At 38.9% G+C, this 16,857-nt stretch overlaps 1 protein-coding gene across 2 annotated transcripts in view; it reads left to right on the top strand.

Annotated features, from left to right (window-relative positions):
- TTC7B (tetratricopeptide repeat domain 7B) overlaps positions 1 to 16,857 on the top strand; it is a 258,122-nt gene that overhangs the window by 176,709 nt on the left and 64,556 nt on the right. For both annotated transcript variants that reach the window (XM_029067900.2, XM_001506377.4), the window contains one exon: positions 9,737 to 9,877. In XM_029067900.2, the coding sequence (XP_028923733.1) occupies positions 9,737 to 9,877 (141 nt within the window). The remainder of the gene's footprint in view (positions 1 to 9,736; positions 9,878 to 16,857) is intronic.

Below are 16,857 nucleotides of genomic sequence, written 5' to 3'. Positions count from 1 at the left end.
TAAAAGCAAGAAAACTCAGTCACTTGTGCCCTATGGTAACCTATTGACAGAAGGGAAATATAAAAATCATCTGCTGCTTAGAAACCTCTGTGATGACAGTTTAGCTTGAACTATTTTGAATTTAAAGTTGCCTCTAATGCTTGGGGAATAGGTTGAACACTTAGTGCTCCTTCTGGGAGTGCAGTTTTAATTTTCTGGGGTTATTAAACTTGCATGTAAGAAACCATCTCAAGAAGGAAGATCTACCCAATGTTCAGGCCCAAGTAAATATAAAATTATTATGATCACCTGGCTGCTAAAGACCATTCTGGCTGTTGCTCTCAACCCCCATTAATGATGTCCCAGAGACAGTTGCCTCTGCCTTGTCCTACATCTTGCTCAGCACTTAAAATAGTGCGCAGTGCTTAGAAGAGTGCTTGGCACATTCATTCATTCATTCAATTTTATTTATTGAGTGCTTACTGTGTGCAGAGCACTGAACTAAGCGCTTGGAAAATACAGTTCGTCAACAGAGACAATCCCTACCCAACATCGGGTTCACAGTCTAGAAGGAGGAGAAGAGTAAGCGCTTAACAAATACCATTATTATTATTATTATTATCTACCATCGCAGCCAGCAGAGAAGGGGAGTACAACTGATGAGTGACAAGTTTGTCTTTGGAAATTGTGACTCACTGCCTTGTGTTGGAATAAGTTGGTAGGTCCTTAAATAGAAGTAGTCTTTTTAAAAAGTTTTTCTCCCAGTGTCTTTGAAGTAGTATGTGGGGTGGGGAGGATGTGTTTCATGGAAGGTTGAAATGACAAAACTTACTTGTGTTTGGAGAATAGCCCTTTTTTTAAATTTCCCTGTTGGAAGAGTGGATCTATTTGGAAGTGGTCTAAACTTCCTCATTCACCCATCTAGCAGGTAAAACATGAAATGTCAGTACAAACTTCCTTCCAGAAGTGCATTAGCTAGATACCATATCATTCTAAAAGTTTCCACATTCCATTTTGAGAAACTCTTCTCAATGTATTGTTTTATTTCAGTGGCATGCCCCAAGTACTGAGTCACAGAATTCAGATAAACTAAATAGATTGGGTTTTTTAAGTTGGTTTTCAATAATTCCCTCAATCCAATGGGTGATAAATAGAATATGACAATTCTAACATTAATGATTTCAATGTTTTTTCTTTTTTTATCAAAATAGAAAAGCAGTCAGTAAGTACTGATTAAATCTGTGTATTTGAGTTGATTTTTGTGTAAAAAGCCTGCAGGGTAAACTTCAAATTAATTTTTCCCTTTTCTTTTTTCAGAATGTACAATTTAACATATCCATTTTTAAGAAAAGCACTTGTTTTCTATATAATGCCCTTTTCATATTGTTATTAGGTACTGGGCTGACTGTGCATTGTTAAGTCACTTTTTTTTATACAATTTATGTGAATGTTAAAATTCTGTTTGTCACTTTTTCTCACAGTTATTTGGTTTTATCCATTTTTTCTTTTTCTTTTTCACTTTTTTAGCCTCAAATTCATCCTCCTCCTCCTCCCTTTCAAGGACAGAATCTCTTCACCTGTTTGTATCTTCTCATCTTCCTCACTCTCATCCTAAATCTGATACTTTTGTCTGGCCCCACGTAACCTATTCATTCAGTGATCCTGGGCCGCAACGCACACCTTCTCTCTGTAAAATGTTTTCGTATTTTTTTTGTTGCTATTGTTGTTGTTTTCTGTAGGCCTCTTAATTTGCTTGGTGCTTTCTTTTTTCTGATAATCTTTCTAGCTGAAAAGCAACTCTAGCAGTGAAAACCTAGTGAGGCCCAGCACATTTAGAAGGGAGAAAAGTCATCCTAATCTCACATCAGAACATTTGAAAAACAATATTTTAACACGTAAATGTAAATCCCCAGCAACATTGCTCATATGTTGAGTATTCTACATCACAGTCAGAATGCCTCTTTCCTGGGGGAGAAGCAAGGAAGTTCCTGTCTTTGCTGTTTTTCAGCATCAAAGTAGTCCAAGTTTATAGAGTTGTTAATGCAGTGACATATTTTTGAAAGTAGAACAGAGAAATATTTTCAGATGTTTGAGATTTTCTGTGTACATTTTTTAGGAATATCATTTTATTGTCAATAATGAATTCTAATTTTTTTCTTAGAATAAGAAATTTGCTTTCTCCAATAAGAGGATCTGTGAAAAAGATTTGTATCAGATCTTGTTTATTCAATTAACTGGTAAAATGAAAACAAAGGATTTGGAATGTCTCTTAATGGGATAAGGTTCTGTCAGATGGAAAAGTTTATTTCTTGATCAAATTGAGGTGTTTTAGGTGGTGATTGAACAAATGGTACCCCAGTGGCATGTACAGACATCCCTGTTAAAGGTCTACCAACTCAGGGAGTAACTTAACTTACCTAATAGGATCTATCTCCTTATTTTCCTGGTTATTGCTGTAAGCACCAGCCCTAGGTATGACTATTGGGTAATTTCTGCTAATATACCATAATTCATAATTATCAGTCTTTGTTACCCACTTTAAAGTAGCATATACACTAAAAGGCAAGGGCAAAAAATGACCTAGTTTAATGAGTGGAAATATAGCAAAATTATTTCTTTAGGATATGAGGGGTTTGGTTTCCTCTTGAATCAGTTAACCCATTAAGTTGAACTTTAAATATAATGGATTTAAAAAAAACCAAATTTTACATTTAACTCAGTGGTTCCTTTTGTTCTCTTAAAGGTTTTGACAACTGAGTCTTCCTTGAGGCATTTTGTACCTGATGAATTAGTAGAGTATTGAGTTTTTGTCACAACCTCCACAGGGCAACTTCTATATGTGGCTCATCCTGGGCAATGCTCAATGGTTTCTTTTTTCCGGAGCTCTGAGTCACAACCAATTCCTTCAGCAGTGTTTAGTCAATTATGAGAAAATGTAGAGGCATTTGCCCAGAAGCAAGGATTCCAAGCCTCTTGTGGTATTTCCCCTCAAATGAAGGAAATGGTATCATGAAAAAAAAATTGTTCATTTTCAAATGTAGAAGGTTAGTATATGGCCTTGACTGATTGGTAATGAAACTGAATTACTAGTTTTCTTTCAATCTAACCAAACCTGAGTAGTCCAAAGCTCATTTGGGGTGTTTTTCACTCTGACTCTAAAAGGTCCATCTTTTGTGAGTTCCTGGAATCCATGATGGGTGCTGGTGAGTGGAAAGATCAGTTAGCAACTATTTTGATATTCCTTGGGAATTTCTTGTCCTGGACATCTCATGAATTTGTAGGCATTCTCCCTATTGAAATCTACCCCCCAGGACATGAAAACTAAGTAGCCATTGTTGTTGCTTAGAAATACTTTCTAATTTAATAAATTTATTATTATTATTTATTAATTTATTAATGTTATTAATAAAAAATTCCTCTCTCCCCCCCTCACCTTTATTTGAAACTTGAATCCTTCCACTGAATTTCCAGCCAGAAGGTTATCAGAAATGTATCTGCTTTCTTTTGGTTTTTGCTTTTCATTTTTCCAGTGTTTTTAATTTGGGGTTTGATCTGTTGTTCCAAGGCAACCTTCAAGATGCATATTTTCATGGTTTGTCTTCCATTTTATCAGTTAGTAAGTAGCTTAGAAATCTGTCATTGAATTTTAAGCAGCCTCGAAAATCCTATCTCACTTCACCAGAGAATGCCTGTGTTCTGTTGATCAGTAGTGAAAGTTTGAAGCTGTGTGTAAAGTAAGGCTGCTGCTCTTTACCCATTTAGTCACCCAGAGGGCTGTAATCTTAGGAGACCTGAGTGCACTCAGCCATCACTGGAGTTGAATTATTAAAGAGACAGTATTCTCTTCTTGAGGACCACAAGAAAGGTGTTTTAGGAAAATAGTGTATGTAATATTGGGAAATTTAGATTGAAAGCCCAGATAGGTCTAAACTTTAGTTTGTTGTAGTTGGTGAAATAGCTCAATCCAGCCTGTTCTTTGATCTTCTGCTGAGCCAGCATTATTGGGACCTGACCCTTGGGTGTAAGGTGGGACTGTCAAGCATTTTAGGAAAAGAATTAAGGTTTGAAACTATCAAGGAAGTATTTAAGGCTCCAGTTCACCCTAAACAGTTAATTTACCTCTTAGAACACTGGCTTTTCCTCAGGAAGCAATTTCTCCCTTGTAGCTTCTAGCCCACAATGTTTGCTTTCTTAAAGGAACAGAACACTTTTATAACGATTCCATCTTTTTAACTTTTGAAGTGTTTTAGGGATGCTTTCTGCCACTCCCTGGCAAAACGTCAAAGGGAGTTGTATCTAGTTCTTGGGACAGTTTTTTTGTTTTTTGTGGAGGTTTTTATTGTGTATTCTTGGAAACTGTTACAGTCACTGAATTTAAACAATGATTCTTTGAAAAGAAGCATCTAAAAAGAGGAAATAAACAATGAAATAAAAATTGCTCATTAGCAGTTGCTTATTGATTTAGCTTTTTTAAAAGCAGAAATTCATATTCAGAAGGTAAATGCCTAAATTATTGGGCAGCATGTTCAGAAATATATGATTTTAATGACTCCGGAGTATCAAATTCCATTGGACGCTCCCATTTTTCCTTAGGCTACCTAGTGGGTTTCTTTTAATGCCTCACAGTGTTTTAATTGATTAAATTCAAGCATATTTATTAAAGTACTGCTCTTCTTTTTCCTTTCAATTTTAGATTTCACTAAGTGTGAACCTAAGATGTTCCTTCCTATCAGTAAAGTTAAACAAGGAAGGTAGTGAATAACTGCACAAACTATGTAAGAATAGTTTTTAAACAGGGATGAAGCTAGTGCAAATGGTAACATTCATACATATTTACATTAAATTCAGTTAACTGTATGTAGGAATTAGTGATGGGAACGTTAGCATAAATCTTGTAAACTATGTCTTGTCTCTCCACTGCCTGCATAAAACAAGCCCTTGTTCCTAAAATCAATAACATTACATTGGTAAACAGAGCAACTCAAGCACAGATAAGCCTTATGAATATTTATCATAAAGTATTTAAATTTGAATGAATGCACCTGGACCATGTAGTCCTCCAGAAGAGTGTACTGTCTCTTAGCAAATGTGGGAGTGTATTTGCTTACTATGACATATGGTGATTTTCTGCATGTTTTGTGTATGCTTTTCTTAAATGCTTTGCTGTTTGTCTTGCATGGAAAGTTTGCTGTGAAGTTTGCTGTGCGTGGTTCTTTCTGACATTGAAATCTCACCCTCCCAGTGGGATTATTTCATGAAATTTAATTAAAAGTCCAATTTTCCACTCGGAGGAAGAGAAACAAATTTGAATTAAATCAAGTGCTGATGTGCTATAGTTATTTGGAAATCACAGGTTTGGGGTTATGGGCTTGGTCATTTCTCAAAAGAGGCTTATAAAATGAGTGGAAAAGGGAATATTTACTTGAACCTGTCATTGTGGCCATATAACCTAATTAGAGGGAAACCAAAGACCAGGTGGATAGGTTTTGTAGAACCTGATTACGTGACCGTCACAGAGCAATTGCAAATAGAGATACTCAAGGATCAGTCACTTCTATGCCATTTTCAATCTTTGAACAAATGGGAGATGTGTGAAGTTTTGTTGAATTAGAGGAAGTCTATGAATCTGGATTGCATGGCATTCTGTGTTGGAAATGTCTCCCTCCATAATATGGGCACTGGGAAATCCCCAAAACACACTGGTTTTAGTGCCTCCAGTGGAAGATGCAGATTTGAGTTGGGTCTGTTATTTGATTGTCTAAAAAGTATCCCAAGAAGAATTTGGGGTAGGAAGAGGTGGATTTTTTGAAAATTGGAAATTCCTTTTTAGAGGGAAAAAATAGCTTAGCTCTTGGTGGATTGCTTCATTACAAATAATTACTATTTAATATTAAAGTCATATGAAAATGCACACTCTTGTTTTTTTCAAAGCTTCTTCTTAGCCAGATAAGTATAGAATTGGGAAATCTGTGGACAGATGACAATGACTTTGGGGCTCTGTAAAGTGGATTTCAGTAATTTAAACGTATTATGTTGTACATGCCCATTAATGAAGCTTTGATTAATAAGGTTTAGTGAATTACAAATTAAAAGTAGGTCTCCACATAAAAACATTCCATTTAGGGACTGTAGACAATAAATATAAAAGCAGGACAGGCTGGAGTTTTTACACACATCCTTGTTCTCACATTTATACATACGAACACTTACATGGGGAAAGCTATTTAAAGCCACTTTAAATAAACACAACTCCAAATTCTCAAGGACTGATTAGTTTATAGTTTAGTGTGTGATACATGAAACACAGAGTTAATTTTTAGTATGAAAGTAGCGTGTGTCCCCATGATGAAATTTAGGCCCTATAAATTCCATGAAAGCTGAAGGTAAAATAGGAACATTACTGAGCAGAAACTCCTTAGATCCTTGTGCCTTAGAAAAGGAGATTTTAGAGGAGAAAGATTTTAAGACTAGAAGCAAATTGAGAGAGCCATCCTTAGAATCTTCTGAATTCCTGCTACAGTTGTCTAAACTCTTTTGCCATCCCTTTTCTGACTGCCCATTTTACTCATTTGGCCAGGAAAACTGAACCAGGATGGAATTAAGGAGATAAATTCTAGTGAGTCTCTCCCAAATGTTTTGTACAGTGCTCCACACAAAGGAAGCACTCAATAATTACTATTGATGGTGATAGTCTGAAAATAGCATTTCTTTTTCCCAAGGTGGAAGTCTTTTCAGAGTTCCTTATTCATTTTGCACATTGCTGTAGCCTTTCTCTGAAAAAAAAAAAGTCACCCCAACCTTTGGGTAGTAGCCTGTTTGGGAATGGAAGGCTACCAGATTGAAGGAACCAGATTAAAGTTCCAGGTGTGATACAGAAAAAATGGCATTGATGTCTTGAGGCACTTTTCCAGTCAGAGATGGGAGCCACTGTACTGGGGGTCACCTTTTAATTGAAGCCTGAAATAGAGATCCTTTGCTTATTTGACTCTTTGGGCCCTCTAGATAAGTTAGTGATTTAGCTGTGGGAGCTAAGACAAATATCAATTTGCTCCTATTTACCTACATCAACTGTAGCTTCATATGGTTATATTCTTCTTCTTTTCCATTCAAAACTGTGTTATCTTGCCATGGCAAGTTGCCATGTTTGGAGTCCAGCAGCTGGGTAACAGCACCCAGCACTGATAGTTGCTATGGTAATAAGCACTTCTTAAATTAATGAGATAAATAATAGATGATATGCATCTTTCCGTGGCCTACCTGCTGAACCTAGATTGTTCTGAATTTACTTGGAATATAATGCCTTTCCCTAGAGCACCTTAAAGTGCATTCATTAAATGGAAAATTAGGCCCATAGTAGTTTCAATGTATTAATCGTCTTGCTTCCTTTGAGTCAAGTCCAAAATTGTTCAGGCTTGGTTTAGATTACATCAAGAGCAGTAGTAAGAACATACGTGTGCTTTGATAGAAGGCACAAAGCTGTAACAAATGTATTCATTAAGGGCTGATCATCCTAAATTGCTTACAACTTGGCCAGAAATCTACTTTAAATTTTAATCCATCAACATGACAACCATGCTAAGTAGTTTTTAAATTTTTTTCTTCCATTTTTCCTTAGTTTTTTGCCTCCTTTTACTCTTGCCTTGTTCTGTGTGAATAATTTCAATGAAAGACAGGGTTTCAGCATGTCTAAGGATCGATCAATCAGCAGTATTGAGTGCTTACTATGTGCAGAGAGCTATACTAAGTGCTTAGGAGTGTACCGTGCAACAGAATTAGCGGACATGTACCATGCCCATAATGAGCTTACAGTCTAAAAGGGAGAAAAGTTAAGTGGAGAAATATTTTATTATTAAGAAGTCAAATAATAAAAATTTTTGCCCACAGTGTCCCAGGAATCTTCTAAAAACACATCCTCTACCCTCAAGGAGCAAATTTCCTCAAAAGCACAGTTCACTTAGTTGTCTTGTAAAGCAGAAAAGATCCATTCATGGACTTACAATAGTTAGAATATGGATGAGTTATCTTCACTAATACTCATGTATATTTTCCTTTTTTTCCTATATTTTGTTAGAGCAGTTAAGCATAAATTAGAATCACTTGGCTGATGGTTTTGCCCCAGTTGTTTTTGTGAAATCTCCTTAGATCTCCAGTTCTCCCTACAACTTCTTGCTCTTTAAGAATTTTAATTGCTTTGGAAGGAACAGTAGAATAGATTGTCAGCTCCTTGCGAGCAAGGGATATGTCTTTCGATTCTATGGTATTGCTTTCTCCCAAGCAGTTAGTACAGTGCTCAGCATGCAGTAAGCACTCAGTAAATACATTTAAATATCTTCCTTTACAGTAAGGAAGGAGTTTGGCTTTGGTGGAGTTAGAATGGATGTGAGGGTCAGGGGACCTGGGTTCTACTTCTGGTCTGTTGCCTCCTCTGTGACTAGAGGCAGGACATTTAATTTTCTGTGCCTTAGTTTCCTAAACAGTCAAGTGGGCATTAAATGCCTATTCTCCATCTCCCTTAAACTGTAAAGCTCACTTGGGATGGGGAGTTTCTTACCTGATTATCTTTTAGCAACACTGGCATTTAGTACAGTGTTTGGCACATAGTAAACACTTAACAAATGCCACAATTACTATTACTATTGAGACTCACTCCTGATTCCACCTTGTGTGAGAGCCTGCGAATCATCCTGAGTCCCATGCATGTCAATTTCTATTCTTAGATTGTGACCCCTGCTGAGAGAAAGGAACCGTGTCTAATTTCTACATTTGTATTTTCTTCCAGCACTTAGTATAGTGCTCTTCACACAGTAATTGCTTAATAAATACCACTATTATTAAGTATGATAATGAACATGGGGAGCAATACTGCAAATTTTAGGCTTATCTCTACTGACTAAAATGTTAGCGTGAACCACATTCTCTTAATTTGTTGAAATTTCACCATAGAAGAGGCATTTATGTTAGTGAATAGTTTTAAATATCAGTTGAAAAAAACTGTTAATTGAATATGATACTCACCAGAAGTGGTCAAAAAAAAAAGCAACCAACCAAAAAGGCATCAAGAAAACCAGGAAGAAAATTCATCCAATCGCCAAGGGTTTTTTTTTTTCTTTTTGGTTGGGGTCGGGGGTCGGTGTTTGAGTGAGGATTTCATTGGCATTCTAGTCCAACAAAATCAAGGGTTGGGTAGAAGAGAGAGTGAGGATTCTAGCATGAAAAAAATTTGAAAATTATCTTCAGTTTTCTTTCAAATAAACATTTTGTATTTGATTTACCACACTCCTGGGTGAGCACACACTATGAGCTCACTCATTTTTGCTCCCTCCTCACCCCTCAACACACACACACACATACACACACATTGTATTATTAGCCTTAATAGTAGTTATCTAATTGCACACACTGAAAAGGCATTGCCTTTGGTTGCATTACCACTACACTGCAAAATGAAAGTCCTCATAGTGACACCACATGCATCCTTTGTTTCAGAATGCATCAGTGGAGTTCTGAGGAATATTGCATTCTAAGAATGTCTGCATTGAACTCTAATCATTGTAGTCAAAAGTTGATTTTAGGAAGGATTCCTTACATTTACATTATATCTGAAAGGATGCAAGAAAGTATTCAGAAGCCAATTTGAATTGCATTTGGTCTTGGTTTTAGAAAGGATTAAAGGGAAGTGTATGCACAAAAATTCTGTTCCACTTCTTTTGCTGTGATGTAAGTTTTTGTTGTTTGTTTTTTTAAAAAACTTCCACAGGCTCCATCCATGCAACATCAATAGCAGCCTCACGAGTGGAACAGGCACTATCTGAAGTTGCTTCCTCCTTGCAGAGTAGCGCTCCCAAACAGGGTCCCCTGCATCCGTGGATGACTCTGGCTCAGATTTGGCTGCATGCAGGTACAGTGAAACCTACCCATTCTCCTCCTTTCCCCTTTCCCTGTCTGCACAGCATTGTAATGGGGGAGACTACAGGAATTTCTATGCATTCACTAGGTTAGACTGTGATCACTCGTCAGCTGGAATTGAAGTGCTAAAGGACATATATAAATTTTTTTTTTCACTTGCCTTTTAGAATTGTACTTTTGGAAAATTTTCTGACCAATTCATCAGGAAGACTCAATGTTTCCATTTTCATTTTATAAATCTGAGTATCATTTATCAGTCTTGATATATTGCCTAATCACTGCTTAAGTTGCTAGCCCTTATATTTGTAAATATCTTGCAATACAAGTGTGAAAAGTTGTTGTATTCATACAGCCTTTTAGCTACCTTTGATTGGAATATAAATTATTTTGAGCTTATTGATGGTAAACAATTCCTTACCAAACTTGAAGGTTTTTTCTGTCTTTCTATAAAAGTAACCCAATGATTCTGAGCAGGTAACTTCCATATATTCAATTACTGGATTAATTTCTAAAAGGAAGATTTGCAGAGGTTAGTTTTTAGGTTTAACTGTATAAATACAACCAATACCTACACAGGCTGTGTATGTGCTTGTGTGAAGTTATTAAATGAAACTGTGAAATATCCTTTCATTACCTTCTTTACTGAAATGATCCTAGTGAAAATTTTTTTCCAGTAGGAATTCTAATTTTTGTTCATTTTAAGTTGGTGATTTTGGAGGTGATTATAAGAATAAAACATAAAGGAATTGGTACTCACATTGTAGTTGGAACCAGATTGAGATCAACTAGTCAATCAGTATTTATTACTTACTGTGTGCAGAACACTAAACTAAGTACTTGGGAGAGTACAGTATAATAGAATTGGTAGATATGTTCCCTGCCCACAGTGAGCTTACAGTCTGGAAGGGGATAATATTAAGTAAATAACTATATACGTAAGTCCTGTAGGGCTGAGAGAGGGCTGAATAAAGGGTGCAAATCCAAATGCAAAGGCAGTAATACAGAAGGGAGTGGGAGAAGAGGAAATGAGGGCTTAGTTGGGGAAGGCTTCTTGGAGGAGATGCTTCATGTTCCTTCTTTGAGTTATGTCTTGGTCAAGTTTGGGTATTTTGAGGAATATAAAGAATTACTTTTTGGATAGATTAGGGAGAGCTCGGTTGGTGTTTTCAAAGTTGTAGGGAAGTCTTAGTCAGTGTTTTACAGCTCCAGATTAGAGCCAGTTATCTATTTGGGGAATTCTTCAAGGCTACTGATTATCTCCCCTTCTTCCTCCCTTCCACTGTCTTCTGGACTTTGCACCACTCAGTAGTCCCACCTATGAGGACACCACCACCATCTCCCCTTTCTCACAAACCCCATAACCTTGGCATTATCTGCAATTCTTCTCTCTCATTCCACCCACTTATTCAGTCTGTCATCAAATCCTGCCAGTTATACCTTCACAACATTGTGAAAATTCTCCCTTTCCATCCAAACTGCTACTATGCTGATCCAAGCACTTATCCTGTCCTACTTTTCATTCATTCATTCAATAGTATTTATTGAGCGCTTACTATGTGCAGAGCACTGTACTAAGCGCTTGGGATGAACAAGTCGGCAACAGATAGAGACAGTCCCTGCCGTTTGACGGGCTTATAGTCTAATCGGGGGAGATGGACAGACAAGAACAATGGCAATAAATAGAGTCAAGGGGAAGAACATCTCGTAAAAACAATAGCAACTAAATAGAATCAAGGCGATGTACAATTCATTAACAAAATAAATAGGGTAATGGAAATATATACAGTTGAGCGGACGAGTACAGTGCTGTGGGGATGGGAAGGGAGAGGTGGAGGAGCAGAGGGAAAAGGGGAAAAAGAGGGTTTAGCTGCGGAGAGGTAAAGGGGGGGTGGCAGAGGGAGTAGAGGGAGAAGAGGAGCTCAGTCTGGGAAGGCCTTGGAGGAGGTGAGTTTTAAGTAGGGTTTTGAAGAGGGGAAGAGAATCAGTTTGGCGGAGGTGAGGAGGGAGGGCGTTCCAGGACCGCGGGAGGACGTGGCCCAGGGGTCGACGGTGGGATAGGCGAGACCAAGGGACAGTGAGGAGGTGGGCGGCAGAGGAGCGGAGCGTGAGGGGTGGGTGGTAGAGAGAAGGGAGGAGAGGTAGGAAGGGGCAAGGTGATGTACAGCCTTGAAGCCTAGAGTGAGGAGTTTTTGTTTGGAGTGTAGGTTGATAGGCAACCACTGGAGGTGTTTAAGAAGGGGAGTGACATGCCCAGATCATTTCTGCAGGAAGATGAGCCGGGCAGCAGAGTGAAGAATAGACTGGAGCGGGGCGAGAGAGGAGGAAGGGAGGTCAGAGAGAAGGCCGACACAGTAGTCTAGCCGGGATATAACGAGAGCCCATAGCAGTAAGGTAGCCGTTTGGGTGGAGAGGAAAGGGCGGATCTTGGCGATATTGTATAGGTGAAACCGGCAGGTCTTGGTAACAGATAGGATGTGTGGGGTGAACGAGAGACGAGTCAAGGATGACACCGAGATTGCGGGCCTGAGAGAAGGGAAGGATGGTCGTGCCATCCACGGTGATAGAGAAGTCTGGGAGAGGACCGGGTTTGAGAGGGAAGATGAGGAGCTCAGTCTTGCTCATGTTGAGTTTTAGGTGGCGGGCTGACATCCAGGTGGAGACGTCCCGGAGGCAGGAGGAGATGCGAGCCTGAAGGGAGGGGGAGAGGACAGGGGCGGAGATGTAGATCTGCGTGTCATCTGCGTAGAGATGGTAGTCAAAGCCGTGAGAGCGAATGAGTTCACCGAGAGAGTGAGTGTAAATGGAGAACAGAAGAGGGCCAAGAACTGACCCTTGAGGAACTCCAACAGTTAAAGGATGGGAGGGGGAGGAGGCTCCAGCGAAGGAGACTGAGAATGACCGGCCAGAGAGGTAAGAGGAGAACCAGGAGAGGACGGAGTCCGTGAAGCCAAGGTGAGATAAGGTATGGAGGAGGAGGGGATGGTCGACAGTGTCAAAGGCAGCAGAGAGGTCAAGGAGGATTACTTTGACTACTGCATCTGCCTCCTCACTGACCTCTCTGCCTCCTGTCTCTCCTGACTCCAGTCCATACTTCACTCTGCTGCACGAATAATTTTTCAGCAAAAACATTCAGTACATATCTCCCCAGTCATCAAGAACCTCCAATGGCTGCCCATCTACCTCCACATCAAACAGAAATTCGTAAACATTGCCTTAAAACCTCTCAATCATCTCGCTCCATCCTACCTCACTTCACTAATCTCCTACTGCAGCCCAGCCCGCACACTAAGCTCCTCTAGCTGCAGTTTACTCACTGTGCCCAATCTCATCCATCTCACCACTGACCCCCTTTGTACATCCTTCCCCATGCCCAAACTTCCACCCCACCTGTTTATTGTCATATTGTATTCTCCCAAGCAGTTAGTACAGTGCTTTGCACACAGTAAGCTTGTAATAATTACGATTGAATGAAATACGCAATACTAGGCCTCTCTCCACCTTCAAAGCATTACTAAGGTCACATAGCTCAATGTGTTAGACTGCTGTTTTCCTGCTAGACATTAGCTCGTTGTGGGCAGGGAGCATATCTACTAACTCTGTTATAGTCTCCCAAATGCGTAGTACAATGCTCTGCACACAGTAAGCACTCAATAAATACAGTTGATTGATTGACATGTGAAGTGAAGGTCAAATTTTGCTACTTGTTAGCTTCATTACAAATCTTCATGGGAAGGAGGAGGTTGAAACCACTGAAGATTTTTTTTTTCAATTGGCCTGGACTGTACTTAACCATGTTATCCTCATCCTTCATTACCATGGAAAATTCAGAGTGGATTGTATGCCCGGAGAGAGCTCACATTATCTATATTAACAAGCATAGCATCTAAAACTTAATCATTTTCAAGCAGGTGGGACCAAGTTACAAACATCGGTGCCAGCTCCCACTTTGGCCTCACTCGAGGATTTTAGAGTAAAGTTATCAGCAGTTCTAAGTGATGAGGTTTGAAATTCACTTGTACCTTTTGGAGAATGTGTGTGTCATGGCAAAAGAGAGGAAAATGAATTTTCAGCCATAATAATTATGGTATTTGTTAAGCGCTTACTATATGCCAAGCACTCTTTTAAGCACTGGGTTAGATACGAGGTAATCATCTTGGTCACAGTCCCTGTCCCACATGGGGTTCACAGTCTTAATCCCCAGTTTACAGGTGAGGTAACTGAAGCATAAAGTGAAGTGACTTGCCCAAGGTCACACAGCAGACATGTGGTAGAGCAGGGATTAGAACCCTTGCCCTCTGACTCCCAGGCCCGTAATCTTTCCACTAGGCCACACTGCCCACTGGGCCTGGATATGCCTTGCCCCTTCGCTCTCTTCCCCCGAACTCCTTAAGCCAGACTGAATGTTGAGTCTTTTAATCTGTTACCTTGAGTCTTGTAGTCTCTTAGATGAGGGAAATGCCACCTCCTGTTTCTGAAGTATATTATGAAGTGTAATGAGCTGATTGAAAAGCACTTTCATGCCCCTCATCAATATGGGTCATTTACATATTCAAAAACACTATTAAAATTGAATACACAATTACCTCAGGGATTTATAATTGCCGTTGAGCTTACTCTGTATATGGCTAGTTACAAACCTCATTTTCTTTGTAGAATTACAGTGCCCATAAAACAAAACTATCCCAAGGTACAACGTCCTCCTTCAGCATCACAATTTACTAAATTGAAACTTGGGTGCCTTCACTGTCTACCTAGTTAATACTACCTACCTGCTACATCCCAGTTAGTGTTAACTGGGTTCATGAAAATAGAGTTAAGTAAAAGAGTGTTAAGAAAAGCATAATTTCCCATAGGAAATAATGTAAGATGCATTAATGCATTTTCAAAATTAAAAAAAATTGGCCCAAACAATAAACATGTCAAATATAAAATAGGTGAAAAAGCCCAATAGAGTTACATGACCAAATAACAATATAAACAGATATTAGTAATACATTTTGAATTGATTGCATATTTGTAAATACCTTCCAGAGTGTTGTCTTTCACACCCTATTTAGCCAAAATGAAGCAGCATGGCCTAGGGGGAAGACCATGGGCCTGAGAGTCAAAGGGCCTGGGTTCTAAATTCACTTCCACCACTTGCCTGCAGTGGGACCTTGGGAAAGTCACTTAGCTTCTCTGTGCCTCAGTTTCCTCAAGTGCAAATTGGGATGAAATACCTATTCTCCCTGCTACTTAGAAAGAATCCCCATTTGGGACAGGGACTGTGTTTGATCTGACTAACTTGTATCGACTGCAGTGCTTAGAACAGTGTGTGATACAGAGTAAGTGCTTAATAAATACAATAATAATAATAATAATAAACACATCCGGAACTAACATTAGAAAGTTTTCATTGTATGTATTAAATAGGTGGGTCATTATCTGGTATTGAATTGAAATGGGATTTAAATCTCTATTCAAGTCCGTCAAATTACTTTGGAGGTGGAGAGGAAAAGAAAGAGAGATTCAGGAGTGGGGAAGCCAGGTTGAACTTTGTGAGCGATATTTGTGCTGTAAGGAATTCTGGAATGATAATTCAGTTAGGTTATCACAAGAGCACTTTAAGAGGAACATTATACAGGGCACCCTTACATTCAGGTATGTTTGAGTTTTGCTCTAGAAATTTCTGAATTTCAAGTGGGGAATGCTGATCGAGCTTATTTTCACTTTTCCTGACTGTTGTAGGTTCAAGTTTAAAACTTTAACTTGCACTGAAAATTTTCCATAAAATATCCTCATTTTGGTGGTATTAAAAACCACCAGAAGCAAAAGGGGACCCAATAGAAGCACACTTTTAATGGTGAAGTAAATGAAAGGTAAAACAACAAAATGCAGTTACTTCTCCCAGTATTTTCCCACCCACCCACAGCTATGAAATCTATGTAATTTTTAAATGGAAAGTTGTAGTTCAAAGATTTATATGATTATTGATTATTAAAATAGGTCTAGCAGAACTAAGTAGTAATTTTATTTATTAATGCTTACTATGTGCTGAAGACTGTACTGAGCACTGAGAAAGAACGCACAGGTATGAATTTGACAAAGTCCCTGGCCCTCAGTGCCTCACTAAGTAATTAAATAAGACTCTTTGGAATAGCTTCAGATTTTATCTGTGTTTTCAGGGAGATCTGAAACACCCTACTAACTTTAGCAGACATGATGGTAATTTTGGTTGTTTTTTATAGCTTTTCTAGGTCCCCCCCGCCCCTCTAAAGAGGGAGAGGTTCTAGACTATGAGCCCTTGTGGGCAGGGATTGTCTCTATTTGTTGCTGCATTGTACTTCCCAAGTGCTTAGTACAGTGCTCTGCACACAGTAAGCTCTCAATAAATGTGATTGAATGAATGAATGAATAAATCTGTGCCTGGAAAGGTATAGTCCTTTTTCCTGGTTTCTTTAATTGAAATGTTATACAACACTATTTTTTTTTTACTTCCTGCACTGCTAGAAGTGAATCTTGTCCAAAACTGCACAAAACTAGGTGTACATTTGATGGGATAATTACACAGAGCAAACCCACCTTGAGGACCAAATTGCCATTGTAATGATATTTGTTAAACCCTTACTATGTGCCAAGCACTTTGCTAAATGCTAGCTAGATACAATGCAATGCAGTCGTGTCAAACACCGTTTTCCCACATAGGACTCAATACAGGAAGGATAATAGGTATTTAATCCCCATTTTACAGATGAGGAAACTGTGGCACAGAGAGGTAAGTGACTTGCCCATGGTCACACAGCATGCAAGGGCAGAACTGAGATTAGAAGTTAGGTCTTCTGACTCCCAGTCCTGTGCTCTTTCCCCTAGGCCATAGTGCTTCTCAGCATTTGCAAATATTGCCCCATGAAAGTAAAACCTATCCCAAGAAGTGACCTCAGTTCTACTCTTATTGTCAGCTTAACATTTTGGACTTTTCCACACCCTCAGCCA

The sequence above is a fragment of the Ornithorhynchus anatinus genome, chromosome 1 (assembly GCF_004115215.2).
Source record: "Ornithorhynchus anatinus isolate Pmale09 chromosome 1, mOrnAna1.pri.v4, whole genome shotgun sequence".
Classification (NCBI taxonomy): Eukaryota; Metazoa; Chordata; class Mammalia; order Monotremata; family Ornithorhynchidae; genus Ornithorhynchus; species Ornithorhynchus anatinus.
This window is presented reverse-complemented; position numbering and strand designations above follow the sequence as displayed.